The following is a 14286-nucleotide window of genomic DNA, read 5'->3' on the forward strand; positions in this document are numbered from 1 at the left end:
ATGGAGAACACGTGCTCAGGGAACACCCATGCTTCCACAAATCTGCTGTATTGACTGACGTTCCAAAGCCAGGTGAGGAAACAGGCTTCCAAGGTCACTTTGCCTTGATGCATTCAGGAATAAATGAACAAATGACCATGGGGATACTGAGAATTCAACTGTAATCCTAAAGAAATCTGAGTAGGGCCCCTGCTTGCCAGTACTTTCCTATAACTCACATTTCTACAAGATTACCAATTGCATTGTTCCTTATGTGACCAATAACATACACCTTAAATCCCTGGGGCTTCAGCAATGGCTACTGGTCAGTGTGGTATTTCTATTAGTCTGGTTTGGGTCTGTCATTCTCATCCCATTTTGGTCACATATGATCTGTCCCTAATTTGGCTGGGACTACCTGGTCTTGGGTAGCCTTCTTCACATGTCTGATGCTTAACTGGTTACTGGTTTCATGGTTGGTTTGACTGAGTCATGTGATCAGTCAGGAGGCTGCCCTGGACTTGGCCACATAATAGTAGCGGGGGTCATGGAACATGAGTTTTGAAGCATGCATGGCTTCTTGAGGCCAAGGTTTATAGATATCAGGAAGTCAACCCTGCTGCATTCTGTGAGCCAAAGAAAGTTCCACAGCCATCTCTGAAGACATGTAGGAGCAGAGCCCACTCCAATGAAGAGGCACAGCAGAAGGACACTGCTGGGCAAATTATAACTATTTTTATAATTGGCATTGGAAACAGAACCCAGCCTGTTGACACACCAAGCAATGGTCTACCATTAGCTGCATCCTCTGTGTGGTTATTTTTTTTAAACCTTTACATTATATTTCAGGTAAAGGGGCTTTTGCACTGATTGAGAAGTGAGAACTTCTCATAACTCAAAACATTTATGTAAAGTATTGCTTTTGCCATCTTGGCAGTTCAAATTCTGTTTCCTGCAAAGCCTGTCTTCAGAAAGCTTGAGTCCTTGAGACCCTTCCTTGCCCCTTTGAAGGGCGGGGTGTGTTTTTTTGCCCTTAAGGAGGTGAGAAGCTGCCACCAACTCTATGGAGTCTATCAATTCTGAACCATTTGTGACCATAGGTATAGTTATATGCAATTGAAAACAATCTTTTTCATCTTAGTATATAAAATGACTGTAATTTAGGGTGATCACTTCTATTAAATTGAATCTGCTGTGATTTCTTCATTCACTTTGCTATAAAAGAAAACTGGTATTCAGGGTGTCCTGCTTATAGCTTTATTGAAATCACTAAGCAAGACTTTACAGTTACCTTGTTGCCTAGGTTTTCTTTCAGACTCCAAGGTACACATCACATTTCAAATTACCTTTCCTTTTAACATTTAGTAAGTCTGGAGATTCTAACCACACCTTTAAATTTCATAACAGGAAATAAAAAGCATGCTGGATTTGTGTTTGGTGCCTCTCATTTCTGTTTCTGTTATTGACAGCTCTTGAAAACCAGCAGACCACTTTTGCTTATTGGTTTGCAGCCATCTTTGGTTTCTGTTGCTGTGATAAAACACCACTGATCAAAGGCACATTAGTGAGGAAAGGGTGTGGTCATCTTAAACTCTCAGGCCACAGTCATTAGAAGTGAAGGCAGAAACCTGGATATGGGAAGTGAAGCAGAGACCATGGTGAAATGCTGCTCCCTGGTTCTCTCCTAACAGTCTGCTCAGCATGTGTATGTGTGTATATATATATTTTGGTCAGGGTGGCCTTGAATTCAGAAACCATCCTGCCTTTACTTCCAGAGTGCTGAGATTAAAGGTGTGCATTACCACCGCCTGGTTCTGTAGGGTGTTTTGACCTTGGTAGTATATGTCTTACCTAAATAAAAACAGATTTGTTAAGTGGTGTGGTTACTCTTGACCCTCAAGGCTGGATTAAAGGGAAATTGAGTCTAAGGTGTGGTTACCAAATGTTTAGAGAATTAAGGGAAGAAAGTCTGTTTGTTCCTTCTATATGATAAAGATGTCTTTTGTCATGTCCCTCTGTTGAATCTGTGTGTGTGTGTGTGTGTGTGTGTGTGTGTGTGTGTGTGTGTGTGTGTGTTTAGGACATTGGAACATCTGGAGTGGAGTGGAGTTACAGGTGGTTGAGAGCTGCCAGATGTTGGTGCTGGCAGCTGGCAAATGAATTCTTGTATGAAAGAAGCAAGTGTTCCTAACTGCTGAGTCATCTCTCCAGTTCAACATTTTAAAATCCATCAAATAAACGATATAAGATCCAAAAGAAAATTCAGTTTTCCTGAAATACAAGAACTAAAATATAGAAAATAAGTGTGAGGAAGTTATATATGTACTTTCGCTAAATAATATGTTATATTATCAGTTTCACAAGTGGCATAATTTCAGAGTCAAAATTTGAGAGAGCTGTAACAGTTTCAGTTTAGAACAAAATACCTGTGATTTCTAATACCATCAAACTCTTAGCTGTTACTATAGCTGCACCCTATACTAGGGTCGACTTTATAGATTGCCCTGCCTCCATACAAGCTTAGGGACTTTCAAGATAATTAGGCATCTCTTCTGAGTAGCTGCCTACCTGGCAGGTGTCCTTCCCTACACTGATGTTTAGCATTCGGACATCCCCATACTTGACTTCCAGAGGAAGTTTCTGTGTAGGCGAAGTCCTGGGAGACTGTTTAAAATTTCTAAAAGCGGAAACAAAAGGGAAACCAGAGCATTCAACTAAATTGTGAGAAGAAGAGCAAGTCCCTTATCTTAAAACCCTCCCTTTCACTCTGTAAATTTTTCTTTCTTCGAAGTGCAGAGTAAATTAATCAAGGGGATGCCTTTTCAGTCAGGTCTATGGTGAGAAACCTCGCTGCTTCTAACTTGAAATCTTCAGGACTGCTGTTTGGGTTACGTGGGCCGCAGCACCTTGTCGGTTTTGTGTTGGAAATGGAGGAGGATTATGAACATGCAGGCTGCTAGAAATAGTGGACAGAGCAGCCTACATAACCGCAAATTCAAACAAAAATCAGGTACGGGGAAATCACAGTAACAAGTAAATTACTGCTTAACACTGTCGTCTTTAAGAGTGGGGTGGATTTTGTGGTCGCTGAGTACAGACGTCTTATACTTCTTTGTTGTAGCAGTGATACTGCAACTGGTTTTCTGGATGTTGAAGTCCCTCCTGCCTGAGAGCGCGTCCCACAGTTTGCCCCCAAACAGCTTCCGTAGACGGCGGGCTCCGCCCCTGCTCGTGGCTGCCAAAGCTGCTAGCTGCTAGGCTAACCGCGGCGCCTGGACGAGCCCGCCGCTTCTTCTACTGCGCAGGCTCACCAATTCCAGCACTCCGAGTTTTCCCGCCCTTGATTGGTTGACTCTGTACACATCTCTGAGTTACCCAAGCAGTAGCGTCCCTTCTTTGTAGTGCCCGGAACAAAGAGACCACGCTGGTTCTAACTTAGCTTGTGGGATTCTAGGAAAGCCCATGAGGTGACGACTCCTGGAGCTAGGGGACAACGTGTTGGCATATCTGTCATCTGACTTTATCCATTTTCTAAACCCTTGGGAGTTCCAGGTCTGCAGGCGAGGCAGCGCCTCAGAGTGGTGCGCCCGCTAAGGCATAGCTTGTTTCGGAGCTGGAGCCAACCACCTGGAGCCCGCTCTGGTTACTGCAGGGAGTGTGGGAGCACCACAACTTAGCTTTGTAGAAGAGTCCATGTGAATCCGAGTCATAAGCCCGGGAGTGTGAAATAACAGTGGGGATGTGAAGGTTCTGAGGGCTGAATGTTCCGCTGTGGCTGAGTTAGAGATCTTGAGGGAGGGGCAGTGTAAGTCAGGAAGCTAGTCTTCTACACATTTTCCAGCCAATCCAGAGGCAAGGTCAGAGTCCTAGAGGAGGGTGGGTCTAAGTCCTGAGCTGCCCTAAGACAGGGTTGATGCCTGAGTTTTTGTGACCAGCATGTTAACTAAGTGCTCAAGGTTGTCTAAGGCAGCAGGAAGAGAGCCTGCTAAGAGGTTATTACTGATGCTAAAGGCTTTCTTTAAAAGAAAGCGGGTGTCCTCACTTTTGATCAGACAGTGGCCAAAGTTAAATCGCTAAACTCACAACAATGGGAAAAATCCTTAGATATAATTCCAGCCAATACAACATTTCTATCAGCCAAAAACAGCCTCAATATTTGTTTCGTTGGTACCTTAAAATTGTGGGGTCAAAACACATGCTTAGACCTTTCTGAGAGAAGTCCCTAATAGTTGTTCGTGTCTACGATTTTATGACTACTCAGCAAGACAGATGGGTTGACTAGCACCGGCTGGATTAAGCCAGATCCAAATTAATGGTTGCAAAGCTTGTTTCTGGTAATTCAGATTCTTTGAGAAGGTCCCAAAATAGAGTCCTCTTCCTTTCCTTGTCTCTCAAGGCCTAATAGGGTTTTTCTTTCCTGGTTAGTTCGCACAGTTGGATGCCATTGACTTCAAGGCGAGGCCACCCAGGAGGCGGTGCCCAGGCTTCCGGGCCCCGCCCCTTCGCGCCGTGGGCAGCCGCCAAACCCCGGTGCGCGGATCACGCGGGCGGGAGCCGCTCTGGGCATGCTCAGTGGCCTGGCAGGTGTGGCCGCCTAGCAACTCCAGGTCGGCCCGTCCCGAAGGGCGGGAGACAGGGAAGTGGGCGGGGGCGCGCGGGCACAGTCGCTGGAGTGGCCGGCGGCCGCGGGGTGCAGGCTTGGTTCGAGCCCCCGCGGGCCGGGCCGGGATGAGCCATGGCATCGGTCAAGGTGGCCGTGAGAGTTCGGCCCATGAATCGCAGGTGAGTGGGGCCTCCTGCCCCCCACCCTCGCCACACCCTAACCCTGGGCAGCCCGCCGGTCTCCAGCTCCCCTCACAGGCCAATCTGGATTTAAAAGGGACAAACCCCTGACCCACCTGGCCCTGCCAGTGCCCCTGGCATCCAGGGTGAGGAAAGGACTCCCTTGTTGAAGGGGACTCTGAGGGAACGTGTTCCCTAGGCTGGGGAGATTCCCATACACGCATCCGTCCCAGTAACGCGAGGCTTGCTTGTCGCCCCTTAAACAACACCAAGGGACCAAGTTCGTGAAGTGAAAATATTTGGGGGATCATGGTAGTGTCAGTGGTTCCTCCAGCTGTCAGGCAAAACCTCATTTGTGCCAACTCGGACGTTTCAAATACCATGCTACTTTTTGATCTGGAGAGGTTTTCCAGTCCCTGAACATGGACCCAATCAGTAACTTAGCAGTTCTTAAGGTTTACTTGGGGCATGAGGAAACTTCCACAAAGTTTTGACTACTTGAAGGAGAGTCACGTGGCATGTGTGGCTGAGGTTAAGGGGGTTAAAAATCGAGAACACATTTGAATGAGTGTAACCTCTTATATTTTCCTACAAAGTGTTGCTTTGCAGCGTGACTTTCGTCTTCCGACTGTCTGAAAACCTTTTCAGTGACTTCCTCATCAGCTTAGAAAGTATGCTGAGAAAGTTAACTTTTAAGTGGACTCAACTTCAAAGAATGAAGTACGTTTAAGTGGATAATCTCCAAGTTGCCGGGCAGAGGCCACACAAAACCCTTTGTATTTATTGCTGTTATACTTCTTGGACATTTGACTTACCAAATGGCCTTTCTCCCTGAGTCATATTGTCAACTTCTGGGGCTCATCGTTTGCTGGTTCCAGCAGCCAACGAGGGTACCAGAAAAATCATAAAATCAAGAGATTGTGCTGGTCTCTCTTTAATCTATTTTCCTGTCAGCAAGTAGGAGAGCCATTATCCTGATATATAACCATTAAATACCAGCACTTTTGGAAGTCCATGAGTTTTGTGTGTGTGATTTTTCAAGTTACTTCTAAAACTTTTTAGGGAGTTTGATGTGTGCATGGTCTTGTGAGTGTGTGTGTGTGAGTCCCAGGAGAATATTTGTTTCCTTATACACCTGCACATACAAGATAAATAGATCCCAAAGCCTTTTAAATGATTTAAAAATATTTCTCTTTAGTAAGGATTTACATTATGAAAGTTCTTTTTGTGGAATAATATGAACATGTGTTAGAAAATAGTATCAGATAACTTAAGAAAATACTTATGCTGGGCTCTGGAATAGAAGGCAGATGAGGTATTGGTGTCTTTCAGGAGCCCACTGTCTAATGAAGGAGGGATGATGGTACACTGACAAGATTGATCAACTTGGACCTTCTGGGAGGGGTGCTGTGAGTTTAGTGTCTTGTTAGTATAGGGCTTCAGTTTAGGCCCATGGACGTAGGACATTAGAGAAATCATATGCCTTCAGGAGGCAGACAGATGTGATATCTGTATCTAGCAAGTCATGCTGGTGGCTCCAGGATTGGGGCAGAAGGTAAGGAAGTATTTCCAAAGGCAGAAATGGGAAGGTGGGGTAGATATACCAAGGCAGACTTGGTAGAATCTGGCCACTCATTGCATGGAAGGGAGAGGGAAGCAAGAGACTATGAGAGTCACCAGCTTGTGATGTGTTCAAGGAGCTGGAAAGATTTGAGGAGAGCATTCTCTGCCATTCAGACGTGTGAAGTCCACTAAGTGAGTTACCAACTCGTGTCCAGACAGCGAGTGCTCCATGCATGCTTAACTTTTTCTTTGATGTGTGTGGGAACAAGGACATCACGTTTCTTGCTTGAGGCAATTGGAATCCTGCTTAAGTCTCCATGCTTCCGGAGTTATCATGTGGAAATCTACAGAGGAACTTGGGGATAGAAGAGCATGGAAGTCGACGTTGGCTTTTCCTATCTTTAGGATTCCAGTGAGAAGGGCTGGCTGCCTAGGAAATGAACCAGCAGAGTACATTGTTCTGACAGGAGTGAGAGTCCCCTGTAGCAGCTATTGGTATCAAATGTTACTAAAGTGAAGGAGGTTCTTGGTCCAAGAGGTGAGGGTACCAAGTGTAGTCTTAGGATCCAGTGATCCAGAAAACAGCAATGGAGTAGAAAGAGAGACGCTGATGGCAACCTAAAGTATTTGACCTGATTTGTGAGTCCTGCAGGGTACGGTAGTGATTGGAGTTAATTGGTTGTTAGGACTGCTATGGTAACTTCATTTCTAAAAATTTAATATATGGATCTGTGTTTTATCTACCAAGATGTGTTTATAAGGATGGTGTTGCTTTGTGGTAACAACAACAATGAAAGATCGTTAAGTGACCAGAATATAGAAACACAGGAGATTTATAACTGAAGTCATGTGGTAGAATTCTCTGCAGCTTGTAGAAAGTGTGGATTCATCGTAAATGAACTAATGTCAAGTTAGAAGACCGAGCAAAGCATCATACGTACATACATATACACACATATATTAGAATAGAGTATATGTCTATGTGAGTAAAAAATGACAGAGAGCCAGCTCGGCCTGTGGGGAGCAGTGTATAAGGATCCAAACAGGAAGATGGATGGCAAAGGTGGAAAGTTTTCCTTTTTCCTTTTCACTATTTGAATTTTCATTCGTGCATAATTGTACAGTTAATGATTACAAGCTTGCTTGTGTGATTTTTAAAAAGCTACTTAGGACCATTGGATCTGACTGGGAAATTTCATGTGATGTTTGGAGACAACTAAAGGAAGTTGTTACTCATTTATTTAGTGGTTGTTTTAAAGTTAATATTTCAAGTAAGAAAGATTCAGGCTATGTCACCAAAGGCAAGAAGAGGCCTGGAATGAAGTGAGAACACTTGGAGCCATCTGTAGAAGGGGGCCCAATCTGAGTTTGCCTGGGTCCTGAGCCTTTGCAGTCCTGTCTTCCCTGTGTGAACATTTGATCCCAGCCATGTTTGTTTTTACTGCCCAATGGATTATGTAGCAGTAGTCATTCCAGGTGGCAGAGATCCTAATTCAGTAGCTGAGCTGTCTCTTTCCTGTTTGTCTTTCTTCTCCTGTTCCTCCTCCTCTTCTTTTGCGGTATACTAGGAATTGAACCCTGGGCTTTGTATGTGCCTGGCAGGCGCTATACTACTGAACTAGATCAACTAAAGCCCTGGTCATATTTATACTGCATATTTTGAGACAGAGTTTCCTTTTTTATTTTGATCAGCTTGCCCTGTCAGGCCTTGAATTCACTCTGTAGCTCAGGTGAGACATCTTTATGAGAGTATGCTATGTGCCATCAAATCCTTGCACAACTTTTAGTAGTTGAGGCATATTGTCATGCTATTTTTACAGATTGGGAGGCAATGCCTTTGTCCATTAAGGGTGCTACAACAAAATATCATACAGCTGGGTGCCTTGAAACAACAGGCATTTATCCCTTATGGTTCTGGGTGCTGACAAGTCCAGGTTCAAGGTACAGGCTGATACAGCATCTTACCTTGGCTATGTCCTCACATGGGGCAAGGAGCAAATTCCTTGGGCCTGTTTTATGAGGATGATATACTCATTTAGGAGGGTTTTGCCCTCTTGACTTAAAACCAGGGCTTTGGGACTTGGTAAGGTTTTAGCATCTGAATGTCAGGTGAATGGGTAAACTGTAGCTCATAGGTGACTTGCCCAAAGTGAAGGCCATACTTCTAAAAATGAGTAAGCCATTAGCAGAAACAAAATTTTGCTCATGATTCTTTTTTTTTTTTTTTTGTTTAGTTTTTTGAGACAGGGTTTCTCTGTATTGCTTTGGAGCCTGTCCTGGAACTAGCTCTATAGACCAGGCTGGTCTCAAACTCAGAGATCTGCCTACCTCTGTTTTCTTTGTGAGTTCTTCCATTGTTCTGTTGATTTTTCTGTAATTTTTTTATAGGTTCTTTTTTTTTTTTTTCCTCCCCTTTGGAGTAGTAACAAGCTGGGCATGGTGGCTCACATATTTCCAGCACTCTGAAAGTTGAGGCAGGAGTGTAGCTTGAGTTCCAATTGGTCTTAATGATAAAAACCCCGAGTTAGGTATCCCGGTGAATGCTGAAAGATCAGAGAAGGAAAGGAGCCAGCCAATAGAGAGATTTCCTACCTCTGTCAAATCCTCAGTCCAAAGAGGGCTTGAGCTCCTGTGTTCTGCTCTGTAGAGTCTTGTCTCCACCCAGTCATACCACTTCCCATCTCCACCACCCTAGTGCTGGGATTAAAGGTGTGTGCCACTACTGCTGAGTCTCTATAGCTCCACCCTCTGTTTTTCAGACAAACTTCATTTGTTAGAGTAGAAATGAAATTATCACCACAAAGGAGGATCACCAGTTTGAGTCTAGCTTAGGCTATAGAGTTAGAGCCCATATCAAATACCATACCCAAAAAAAAAAAAAAAAAAAAAAAAAAAAAAAATCATTCAGTGAGAAAGACAAGGGACTAGATAATTTAGAACCCGATTTTTCCATTTCCTATTAATTTCCCTTCCTAGGTGTTTTGTTTTGTTTGTTTGTTTGTTTGCCATGCTAGGCATTGAACCCAGGGCTTCATGCATTTTAACAAATAACTCTACTGGTGAACTATATCCCCAGGCCTCTTAATACTTTCAATTTTGAGTCAGAGTCTAAGTCTCACTTTATTTTGAGCAGGTTGCTCAGGCTGGTTTGAACTAACCGTGTAGCCATGCTGGCCTTAAACTTTCCATCTTTCTTATTCTGTTCCTGAATAGCTGGGATGACCGAAACTTCATGGAAACATTGATGTTCCTTCAGGGTTTCTGATACTGTTCTTACCCTAAGGCTATAGCCTTAGGGTAGAAGGTCTTAAGTTTTTGGTTGCATTTCTGAACAACATAAATTTGAGCAAGAAACTTAGTTGTCTTAAGTGTCAGTTTTTATGTCTGTAAGATATGCTAATAATTACAGCTTTCTCATGCAGTCTCACACATCTGGGCTTTTTGTGGTTATTGACTGATTCACAAGGAGAAATGCACTTTAAATTGGTCTGTAGATCACTAAAAGGATACCAGGTATTTACACACATTATGTACAATTTACTCTAATATTTTCTATTTTACATTATTGTATTATCTCATTTAAAATGCTTGTTTTGGGTGACTAGGTCCATCTCAGGTGGACTGGTGAGCTGCAGACGGCAGTGTGGCAGACACAGTGTGGGGGTCTAATGATAAAGACAAGAAGACAGATCTGCCACGTGGTGCCTGGCATAGCATGAGCTCTGTACAGATGCACTGTGGCAGGGGTAATGGTGTGGCTCATTGGTGAGCTCTTGCCCAGCACGTTCAGGAACCTGGGTTGCATCCCTAGCATCACAAATTAATTAATTCCTTTCTTCCTTTCTTTCTTCTACTTTTTAAAAAATCTTATCATTATTATTCTAGTTTACTGCTTGTGACTTTTTTTTAAAGTATAAAAAGAAGTATTGAGGACATGTGCTGGACATGTGCCTGCCTACCTTGTGGCTGTTCCTTGTAACAGGCTGTGCTCCCCACAGCAAACGAGCCTATGCTGCTTTCACTTTTCTGCAGGATCTTAGCTTTCTTGATTAGCATCACAGGTACAGTTTACCTTCCTGTCACTAGTTCAAAAGAGAAGGACAGAGTGCCACTGGCATTTTGACTGGGATCAGTTCCTTCAGGGTCCATCTAGCCAAGTCTTCTTTCCCTTTTAAGTTCAAGATAAGATCCAAAGAAAGGTAGTTCCTGGTCAGTCTGGGAGGGCGGGTGTGTCCTGGATGGAAGATGGGAAGGAACCTATCCAGACACTATTCCCTGCCAGGCTCCATGTCATGTGAGTCTCTTATCTTTTCACCTTGGCAACCTCCTTTCTACTTTCCACCAAATGACAATGACTGACCTAGCAACAGGGATATCTTCTGTCCTAGGCTGGCCTTGAACTTGCTCTATAACTGAGGATGATCTGCTCCATCTCCTGAGTGCTTTGTTTGGGTTTGTGCATCCTTGCCTTGTTTGATGCAATGTTGGGGTGCAAAACCAGGTCTTCATGGATGCTAGGCAAACACTATGAGCCTTTTGTGCTCAATGCATAGAGAAGAGACTGAGACCTCTTGGAGGCAGTGCTGAGCTGAGCTAGCTCTGGTTCCCTGCAGAGCCCTGTGTATGGATGCATTGCTGAGGGCTGTCAGATGACAGAGGTCTTGGGCCTTAGGGACTTGCTGGTTTGGTGGTTGTGGAGGCACAGACATCCAGACATACAACATGGTGATGTCTGTCCTTTTACAGTTCAGATGGACCACCTGGGGGACCCCAGGGTCTTGGAGAGATGTTTCTGGGGTCTCAGGCAAGTTAGAGTTGAGCACTGCAGGAATATTACCAGGGATCATTTACCAAATACCATAACTGGTAAGTGCTTGGGGATGCTCTTTGGTAGCTGATATTGCAAACCCGTTCTCCAGCTGAGGGCCATGGCTCAGAGAGGGAAATAATCAGGCCACAGTCACACAGGACATTGGGATTTAAGCCTGTCTGTCTTACTTCAACTTCCCGAGTCCTTCACCCATGGCTTAAAGTCCTTCCAATGTACAGAAGACTCTGATGAAGGGAGGACTTGGGGTACCAGTGAGGTATGAATATGTTTCAGGATTTTAACATATGTTTGAGAATTTGAGAGTCAGAAGGCAGTGTTGTTTGTTAGGGTTTTTCTTTTAAGTCCAGAGTCCTGTGTTGTCAATATGGTTGCTGTTGGCCGTCTACTTTAAACTCAGTTGTTCTGAGTGTTTCAAAAGCCCCAGGTTGGCAATATAGGCAAGTCTGTAGGGGCGTGGGCATTGTCTTGATTAATGATGGAAGGGCCTGGCCCACTGTGGGTGGTGCCATCCCCGGGCTGGTCTTTCTGGATTGTGTAAGAAAGCAGGCTGAGTGAACCATGGAGAGCATATCTGTCAGTAGTACTCTCATACGGCCTCTAGTACTCCTCCATGGTCTCTGCTTCGGTTCCTGCCCCCAGGGTCCTGCCTTGAGTTCTTACCCCGACTTCCCTCGATGATCGAGTATAACCTAGTAGTTGTTAGTTGAAATCAATCTTCTCCCTGAGGTTGCTTTTGAGCATAGTGTTTATCACAGCAATAGGAACCAAACTAAGATAGATGTGTCATCCATAGACCTGTACTAAAGGAATTTCAGTTGTAAATCCCTCTAAATGTCATGAATCAGAGATGACTACTTGCAGAGTTTTGATGTGATTGCATACAGTCTGCTCCTCCTCTGCTTGTGTGGGTCCATTTCACATACACTTTATATCCTTGGTTTTAGTGTTCCATGTGAAATTGTGAAGACCAGTCAATGTGCAAAAAGGCTGAAGAATCGAGATGGCTTGAGATTCAGGGCTTCATTAGGCAGGAGAATGTTTGTTCCAAGGTGTGAGCGCCTGTCAGGGAGCTGCCTGGGGGACAGGGAGGTACAAAGTGGGGAGATGGAGGGAGAGATGCAGGCAGTAAGAACTGAGGTAGTTACTGGATTTTCTGTGTAGGCTTGTAGCTTAGGTACTGGGAGGTGTTGGTTGCTTTGGTGGAAGTGAGAGCTATCACCATAGTGAAGAAAAAAAGAGACAGGATGAGGGGGCATCAGAACTGTGTGACAAAGACCAGAGTCTTCAGTAGGCTGACTGTGTGACTTGCCATGTCACTTACATTTTGCAAGGCTTACTTTCCCTTTCCTTAAATCATGATTTTCCGGATGTGTTCTAGAGACAGCTGGGAATCATTGAGACTGTTGGGGGGGTATCATTGTATTAATAACCACTTTATAATAACGCTCAGTTGCTCAGTTGGCCTTTTAAACTGACTTTCACTGTCTAATGGGCATGCATGTTATGGTTTGCATTATAAATGTTCCCCATGGGCTTGTTTTGTACACTTCTCCCGCTGGTGGCACTGTGGAACTTATAGGAGGTGAAAACCAAGTGCCAGAAGTGGGTCACTAGGTGCTGGCCTTATAGCTGTTAAGTGAGTTGTTCGTCTACACCCTCCTTCACATGATAGGCTGAGACCCTCTGAAACCTTGAATAGAAATAAACTTTCCTAACCTGTGTCAGGTATGTTGGTCACAGAGATTGAAAAAGGACCTCATATAGATGCTTTTGCTGGTGATTTTTTTTCTTGATATTATTCCATAAACATACAGAGGAGTTTTCCAGAAGCACATAATGTATGTTATTGTCCCGGCTCTGTGGGCTATTCTTTACATTTTGTTCACAATGTTAATAAGAATTCTTACTGGGGGCTGGGGAGATGGATCAAGTTGGAAAAGTGCTCACTGAGCTTAGCAACACCAATGAGCTCTGGCTTCAGGGAGAGACTTCATCTCAAAAAATTAGGTGGCCAGCAGCCAAGGAAGACTCCTATATTAACCACTGTTCTCTACACATGCATACCTAAACACATTCACAAGCACCCTCACACAGTACATACACGAACATGTAACACACACACATGAATTCTTAGGGGATCATTTATAAGAGTATAAAAAGTCCTGAAGTCACATTTTAGATCCGGATCCTTTAGACAGTGTTGAGTAGGTCATTGGGAAGAAGAGGAGGTAATAGTGCTTGGCACACCTCCTATGCACAATAATAACCCTAGCATTACTGTTGCCCATAAATTCAGTCATTACATAGGGACCTGTGTTTTATGTCAGCTTGACACAAGGTAGAGTCATCTGAGAGGAGGGAACCTTGATTGAGAAGATGCCTCTGTAAGACAGGTGAATCTTTGGGCTTTCTAGGCCAGCCTGGTTTACAAAGCAAGTTCCAGGACAGCCAGAGCTACACAGAGAAACCCTGTCTTGAAAAACAAACAGAACAAAACAGAACAAAAGGTTGTAGGCAAGCCTTAAAGCATTTTCTTAATTAGTGATTGGTGGGAGAGTGTCCAGCCTATTGTGGGTGGTGCCATCCTGTAGCTGGTAGTCCTGGGTTCTATAAGAAAGCAAACTCTGAGCAAGCTATGGGGAGCAAGGCAATAATCAGCACCTCACTATGGCGTCTGTGTCAGCTGCTACCTCCAGGTTCCTGTTCCATCTTCTTTCAGGGAGAGATTGTAGGGTGGAGTATAATCCAAATGAAGCCTTTCCTCCCAAACTTGCTTTTGGGTGTGGTATTTCCTCATAGCAATAGTAACCCTACCTAAGACAGAGCACCTCATGTAGAGAGGAGGGACATGAAGAGGAGAGAGCGCACACAACAGGAGAGTAGACTGTCCTGCCACATCTTGGGTTGAGTCTGGGTGGGTGATTAGCTCACCAGCCTTGGAGGTTGTGTGGGTCAAGACCAAGTCAGCTGACAGCTTAGGCTCTCAGTAGGACTGTGCTGGAGGGGCTGTGATTCAAAGGGTGAAGAGCTGTTATGGCTGCAGGGGTCTGTCTTGAGGTAGGGTAGGCCACAGAGGCTCAGGACTGGCACCTGTTAACTTCTTTACAAGTCAGTGGGGAGAAGGCAGGCAA

The 14286-nt window shown here is 44.4% G+C and overlaps 1 protein-coding gene across 1 annotated transcript in view; it reads left to right on the forward strand.

The window, feature by feature from the left end:
- Positions 1-4570: 4570 nt before the first annotated feature.
- The window catches only part of Kif16b (kinesin family member 16B), a 182505-nt gene continuing 172789 nt past the window's right edge, over positions 4571-14286 (forward strand). Inside the window, exon 1 of the mRNA XM_051183275.1 lies at positions 4571-4761. Coding sequence (XP_051039232.1) covers positions 4715-4761 — 47 coding nt within the window. The 5' untranslated portion in view covers positions 4571-4714. The remainder of the gene's footprint in view (positions 4762-14286) is intronic.

This window comes from Phodopus roborovskii, unplaced genomic scaffold (genome assembly GCF_943737965.1).
Source record: "Phodopus roborovskii unplaced genomic scaffold, PHOROB, whole genome shotgun sequence".
Lineage (NCBI taxonomy): Eukaryota > Metazoa > Chordata > Mammalia > Rodentia > Cricetidae > Phodopus > Phodopus roborovskii.